At 41.1% G+C, this 7631-nt stretch overlaps 1 protein-coding gene across 2 annotated transcripts; it reads right to left on the reverse strand.

The window, feature by feature from the left end:
- Positions 1 to 485: 485 nt before the first annotated feature.
- tmem135 (transmembrane protein 135) lies at positions 486 to 7340 on the reverse strand. 2 transcript variants are annotated; one of them, XM_030361678.1, is made up of 15 exons: positions 7157 to 7340; positions 6466 to 6593; positions 6147 to 6239; positions 6004 to 6037; positions 5530 to 5595; positions 5326 to 5372; positions 5123 to 5164; positions 4808 to 5011; positions 4260 to 4329; positions 3994 to 4161; positions 2533 to 2596; positions 2355 to 2431; positions 1988 to 2086; positions 1828 to 1895; positions 486 to 1736 (listed from the first exon to the last, which is right to left on the reverse strand). In XM_030361678.1, the coding sequence occupies exons 1-15, from the start codon at positions 7292 to 7294 to the stop codon at positions 1598 to 1600; spliced, it is 1437 nt and encodes a 478-aa protein (XP_030217538.1). In that variant the 5' UTR covers positions 7295 to 7340; the 3' UTR covers positions 486 to 1597. The 2 variants fall into 2 exon arrangements, with proteins under 2 accessions (XP_030217538.1, XP_030217539.1); XM_030361679.1 differs by lacking the exon at positions 1988 to 2086.
- Positions 7341 to 7631: the final 291 nt, after the last annotated feature.

Genomic DNA, 7631 nt, shown 5'->3' on the forward strand with positions numbered 1-7631 from the left:
TTAAACTTTTTTTGTGGTGTTTTTTTCCTTTTCCAAGGTTCTGACTTTGTCAGTCAGAACTTAAAAATGCAGCATAATACCAGGAATACATCGGTTAAAATAAATCTCCCAATGTCTGTGGGCTCAAGGGTGGCAAGTGTGAACATGTTACCGGTTACAGTACTTTCATGAGGTCAACTGCAATATGTTATTACATTTATCTGTACAAATCTTGACAATATTGTAACATTGACACAATCATGCCAGACAGTGTTACTTTAATATCAAACAGGTCTTTAGAATAACAAGCCATACATTTGTAGTTTCAATCTTGCGATCATGCAAAAAAGGACAAATAAACACAAATACGCAATACACCTCATAACAGTTCTTTCCTCAGCGATGAAAAAAACCTAGCATTTCAAAAGCATGCTTTCGCTGTTGAAAGCTGCTTCTATGAAACTGACGATTGTGCACTACTCCCATCAAATGAAACCGACAACCAGTAAAGAGAGGCTAAAATATTTATTTAAATTCACAGATTTTATAGGCATTTATACAGATCATACACACAACAATTATTGTATAGGATTAAGAACTGTTTTTAGTGTCGATGACTTTCTCCTTGGTCAGAGTATTTGTTGCCAGATCTACTGGTACTGCTATTAGCTCTGTTCTGATTTGGTATAAAACCTACGTGCCTGAACAGAAATCACAGAAAATTGCATTGTGACCCTAGAAATTACAAATACAATTTAAATTCTGCTATGAATGTAAATCCATTCAATGGTTGTCTTGTAAACTGTACAAATACGACTTGTATTTGAAAAAATTGAATTACAAAAAATAAGTTGTAATGTATGTACTTCAAAAAGGTATTAGTTGTAAGATGTGTTTATAAAAGATAAATTACACTTTTATAATCAAGTTAAATGTCATTGTGAAGATTTTAACTCAACACTTTTACAACAAATCATGATCAAAAATTTGAATGAATACAAATTAAAATGGTTGCAAGTGATCTTCTGCAGAGAAGTATTACATCATACTACCTCGAGACTACACTGAGGTCTCAAAGGTAAACAAACCAAAACAATTCTTAAAAGTTTTTTTGCTCAAATCTATCACCAATTTTATGGATTCAAGCAGTCTTCAATAAATTTGTTTGTATCGCCCTACCACTGCATCAATAAACATGATGTAGTTCAAGTATTTCAGTCAAGCAATAAGTGCTTTATGATAAATGCTACAAACTTATCCACTTGTGATCTTTTATCCAACACAAACAAGACTCACTGGCAATCAACCACCTGAATTATTTTTAAACCTATTCAGCCATTCAATATTTTTTGCTGTTTGATCTATTTATAGATTCATAGAAACATCTTCAATCACACTATATGTAAAAGTCTGTGTACTCCACGACAATATAGAGAGCTGGTTACACACACCTCAATCCTTATTTTCACTACACAACAGCTCTTCCTTTCAACAGCCGCTGTGTTGGCCTGCAAGAACAGACCAGCTCTGTGTTTGGAGGAAGTGCTAAAAGGTTTTTGGTGATCAAAACTCCCTGCTCTCCCTCAGCCCGCTAAGACCTTAGCACGCCTCCCCCATATCAGCCCAGAGTAGTGTCACCCCCCGACGGCAGCAGCGTTGTGATGTGAAGGGGGTCCAGCTTGGGAATGACTCCTCCAAAGTCCTTTGAGGCCTGGGTGCCAAACACATCCAGCACCTTCCTGTTCATCATGGCGAACCTAGACACGAAGACCAGGAGATCAAGAAACCAGCCAACCACTTCAGCTGTGAACTATTCTACAGACCGAGCTCAGACAAGCCTTGACATACCTGCCCTGGGTCAACCGCAAAAGGAACTTCCAATATGAAGGCCTGAGGTTCTGGACTTCCATCACAGCCTGAGAGGAGATTACAGTACAAAAAGTGGTCATAAAACTCTACGAGCAGCAAGTGGTCCAATTGATCGATTGGGTTTGTGTGTGGGTTTTACAGCCTGAAAGCAGATGGCTGTAGAGATGGCGTAGAGGACTGTATCTGCATGAGGAAAGTAAGGAAAGCGGCCAGCCTCGATGCCTTTGAAGTACATGGTCTGGACGGACACACACACACACACACACACACACACACACACACACACACACACACACACACACACACACACACACACACACACACACACACACACACACACACACACACACACACACACACACCCTGAAATCACTCAGAGCATTTTTATCTTGCAATAAATCCTCGGCCATCCTCTCAACCATTGTTGAGATAATGGTTGAGATAATATTTTGTTGAAAATATTATAAAAGGGTCTTAATTACATGTTGACATTATTGTTTTTTTACCTCCACAAGCTTCGAGAAGAGGTACATGGATATTGAAGTGCTTTTGTAGAAGAACATTGACGTGCCAGCCAGGAAACCTATAGGGGGTGTGAGGGGGGGGTGTTAGTGTTTGTTCTGAGGAAGAACTGAGGTGTATGCAAAGGTAAGTGTATGTAAGGTTTGTGTCACCAGCACTCACCAGCCATGAGTGCATGGAACTCGTCATCCACATCCCGCACCCAGCGCAGAAGGCAGCTTGTTCCCTGGGGTGAACAAATTCAAAAACAAAATCTAGGTGATAAAGGGAGAACTAAAAGGAACTCCGAGAGCATGCATGAAAACACTAATACTTAAGAAGGCATCATTCCGTGTTTTGCCTTTGCGGATATGAATCCGCACTAATGGGTAGGAGAATCACATTTTGGCCATGTGATTAATGGCCAAAATTAATCACAAGGGGGATATCTGCCCTCCAAAGTAATAGTCACAGGACAGATGTGCTTTGGGCAACAACAAGGGTCTAATCCATGAATCAAGGGACGCACGTCTTCAGGTTGATAGACAGAAAATATTTGTGAGGTAGCCTCATCTTCGTTCCAGATGTTTTAATCCCCCTGTGGCGGATCGCGCAGAAAACACCTCATCCAAACATCGCACCCCTGTCGCACCATGCCGGTTCATTCTTCTTCCACAGCTGCCGATTCGGCTCCGTTACTACCTCTGTCACGTTAAAATTGTACCGGGGGCGAAAATTGTACCGGGTACGTAATCAGTTGTCCGTTGCCAGGCAACGGACAACAGATTACGTAAGGGGTTGTCCGTTGCCAGGCAGGTTTCAATCGCGCTCATGTTGCCGAAGACAAAATAATATAATACAGATAACGGATCGCTAGATAACACTTGTTTTTACTTTATATTTGTATTGCATTTAATTGTTTAATCGAATTTAGCTAGTAAACTGAGTGTTTAATGTGTATCATAGTCTAGCTAGCTTGTGTTAATTGAATTTCCTTAATTTAATTTAGAGAATAGATTATAAGTAATAGATAGATAGATGGGTAGATAGGTGAGCAGGCATTTACTAACTGGTAAATGTTTTTTATTATTATTATTCACGTTATCCCCATAACATTTAGCTATTACTGTGTAGGGAAATAGATAAATACAATGCAATACAATTATAAAGTTAGGAACGCTAATAAATGTAATTTGTAAAATAAGTTGTCTTGTAAAATAAGTCTTGTCGCGCTCAATGAACGAGTTTGCGAATGTTCAAGAACCTTCCCACGTCATTCGACGCGATCGCCGTTGCCAGGCAACGGGCAAGGCGATCGTCTGTTGCCAGGCAGGTTTGGAATGGATTACTATGGATGACGTAGGCCGGTACAATTTTCGCCCCCGGTACAATTTTAACGTGACACCTCCACTGCCGGCTTAAAGGCGGAAAACCCATGCCATTCCATGTTTGTACTATTTATACAGAAAGCAAGGGAGAATAAAGCTGCCAGATTCCTGCCATGAACAGGCTGGGAAAACAGGGGCTAGAGTCTTCTGCCAAATTAGGCCATCTTTGGAAAAACAATGGGTGAAAGCCGATGATGAATACATCACCGACAGAGAGATGAAAGGCCTTCAGAGGGGGAATAAAGACAGTATTTACCTTGTAAATACTGACGAAGGAGCCCAGGAAGGCCCCCAGCTGGAAGTTGTCCTTGTTGTAGAGTAAGGAGAGAAGGCGGGACGGCTTGGAGAACATCTGTCTGAAGGCCGACGGCACTTTGAGGCAACACTGGATCAGGTATCCCACGCTGAACATCCTAACAAACCCCTGCGACGGCAGGACACACCAGGGGTTACAGATGAACCCCACCTCACATGCATGGATAGGCTTATTGGACGATAACAATACATTGGGAAAGTGCTTACTTTAACACAGTAGGACACACAGTTGTCATGGTAATGTCTACAACATCGATGTCTAGGTCCACGCTTGCATCTGGAGAAAAAAAATGAGATGAGTGCTCTTATTTCCACTACTGCCCCTAGAGGAGAGGGTACAATTTCTGAAGTCACATTTTTCTGACACAGTGTAAGACAATGAATGATTATTACATTCACGTCTCAAAATTTTTTTTTTTTGTTGCTGCTCGCAATGTTATTCTAGAAGTAGTTTTGGTCTGCATGACTTTGACTATATGTATGCTTGTTTCCAATGGCGTTCTTTATGTACATAGGTCATTACTGCTTTTTGGTGTTGCAAAACTATGTGTCCTTCTTCAATCTTTAAACGTCATACCGTGTTGTGCTTTTTCTTTGAAGTATTTAAGGAAGCCTTTTTGAACACCTTGGCTATTACTGGCATTTTTTACCCTATGTGTATTTGCTCAGTCCCGTCTCTCAAATATACTAAACTAAACAACAACCAGCTCATAGGTTACAGACTACCTGTTTTACCTCCAGGGCTGTTTGCTTACACTGATTCCAGCAGCCGTCGGATGTAGGCCAGCAGGCCAGGCCGGCCTGAGCCCGGGCGGCCTGGAGGTTCACTCTCTATAGCAGCAGCAGCAGCAGCAGCCGCAGCGGCGGTGGTGGTGGGGCTCTCCACGGGCGTGTGGGAGTCCTGCTCAGACGGCCCTACTAATGCATGATTTGGAATCTCTTCCTTCCCAGCGATGAACCTGGGGGATGATCGCATACCATAGTAGCATCAGCTACCACAGCTCGTGCACCCCTTGCGGGTACTGTAGCCGGCAACCACGACGTTACTTCATTAGTAAAAGTAAACGTACTTCAGTGCAGAGAACGCAAAGCCATTGAGACCATCTTTACACCTGTAAACAGAGAAGATCTAATGAGAGGAATTTAAAACACACAGAACAGACTCACTGAAAAGAGATTAAACCGCAGCAGGAACACATGCTGGGTTCAGCCATCCAAATCCAACTGGCTCCTAGATTATTCTGACCTACAAACTGCTCTCGGTTCTACTGACCTGAAGAAGAACATGTAGAGGGATGCAGTGATGCAAAACAGCAGCACCTGGAACACACAGCGGTCAACGACTATGGACAAGAAGTACAGTGACTGCATCGCTAATGATTCATTCTTGTATCATGGTTTATCATTCCTAATGAATCAAGAGCAAATTCTGCCCGGCCTCAGTGATAAAGCTATAGCGGACGACTCCATACTGTACCTCTCCATGTTTGAGTGGGTTGATGATGCCACGCGTCACTGCCATGCGGAACAGGGTCTCCGTGGCCTGAAAACAGGACGGCAGATGCATGAGCCAAGAGAGGCAACTGGTTCAAAACAAAACACCAAGCAGTTTTGTGTCTAGCAGTCTAGACACAAAACAATTATCTAGACACAAACCAAGAAGCTTTATATTAATTAGGGATAATTAGATCTTTTAATTTATTATAATATTTCCGGTGCAGAGAATAGGTATTCTGTATCTCTCCTGTCCGGCTATATGTCAGTGTTTCCCCTATATGGATCAAGTGCGGCAGTGCCTCCCATTTCATTTTGAATGCACCAGAGCCCTACTGCAATAAGCAATCACACTTAAACCTGACAACGCACAACAGCACTGTGCACACGCCCATCAACACTGTTTAAATGTGTAGCAACAATTCTTCCGAACTCTAAACAACAGAGGCGTTCTTACCAGATTGGTCATGTAAATTGTCAGGAGCCCTCTCCTGGGATGGGAAATAAAGGTGTTTGATTAGTAAATAAAAATTGAGTAGCTAAACAGAAACTTAATAGCAACAACGTCATTCTCATCACAAACATTATTTACATTCTCACCTGCTCTTGCGCTCGATGAGAATAGCAATATAGGAGGCAGGAAGAGCTGCTCCAAAGCCCGCAGACCATGAGTTGAACCCTCCCAAGAGTTTCCTTAAGGGGCAACAGCAGAAGCATTAGATCATACAGCTGACGCAGAGTCCGACCAATGCATTGTATTCAAGCACCCAGGAAATCTTTGAATCTCTGAATGAACAACATTTGATGTAGGACACAGCCAACAAATGGATGGCTCAGCACTTTAATGATGTTTGACTGAGATTAGAAGTGTGTGTGTGTAAGTGTGTTTATGTGTAAAACATTTGGGGAATGTGCCAACCTGAGAATGCAGAAGAAAACAATGTAAAGTCCTCCATTAGCCCCAAGGAAGGTGGTAGATAAAAGGATCTCAGGAACGAGTCGTTTTTTGTAGTAATCCTTATTCCTTTTCCTTAAAATTGCTGCTATCTGCAACGGTGACATGGACCAAACAGTGTAGTATCCACCAGAGAACAGAAGACACCATTTGTCAATACTAGGTCTAGTTCTTCTTCGTGTGACAGAATTCTGCTGTCACTCATAGGAGAGGTCATGAGATACTTCATGGGAATGTCATGGGTGAAGGTCTTTATCAATTGGAAGAACATTTACCACGTAATATGCACACACGGTCCGTGCTACAAGGTCAAGCAACAAGGTCAAATCGGTAAAGAATGCAAGCACAAGGGTAGACGGACGATTGTAAACTTTAAAAGGTGAATGACAAAACGTAAACGTTATGGTATAAGTCATTGGCGTCAGCCAATTGCTTGATAAGCTCATCGAAAAGAAGGCAGATCAGAATGGGTTGCAAAGTTTGTCTTTGTATATATGCCGCTTGCTAACATTTTGCAGGACAGTATGGCATTCACAATGAACACAATGATCCTGACGAAATGCGTTTAGCCTACCTATCAAGATGAGTTCGCTAACCGAGCGTTAGCTGCTAGTGGCGACAAACCACAAACGCGCAAATTACTATCAGGACTTACCAGATAAAGCGGAGCATAAATCTTAAAAGACACCTCCAGTGCCCCCCGTGTTACTTCCAATGCAGACTGCACACAAGACGGATTCCATGTATGACCAATTTCATAGCAACTGTGTGGTATTTTGCTCAACACAGCCATGTCTGCAGAAGTTGCAGAATTGTTTTTCGACGGGAAGACGATTGGTCCAAATGGGGGAGGAGCTTGTCGATATTTCGTCAGAGTGGATATATATTTATCTATAGTTCATTATATTTTTATTGACGTCTTGTTAATGTATTTATGTATGTATATATATATTTATATATATATATATATATATATATATATATATATATATATATATATATATATATATATATATATATATATATATATATATATATATATATATATATATATATATTTATATCATTATATATATATATATATTTATATATACAGATTATAGGGCATTAATCTAATCAGAAAAGTGTAA

The sequence above is a fragment of the Gadus morhua genome, chromosome 7 (genome assembly GCF_902167405.1).
Source record: "Gadus morhua chromosome 7, gadMor3.0, whole genome shotgun sequence".
In the NCBI taxonomy this organism is placed as follows: domain Eukaryota; kingdom Metazoa; phylum Chordata; class Actinopteri; order Gadiformes; family Gadidae; genus Gadus; species Gadus morhua.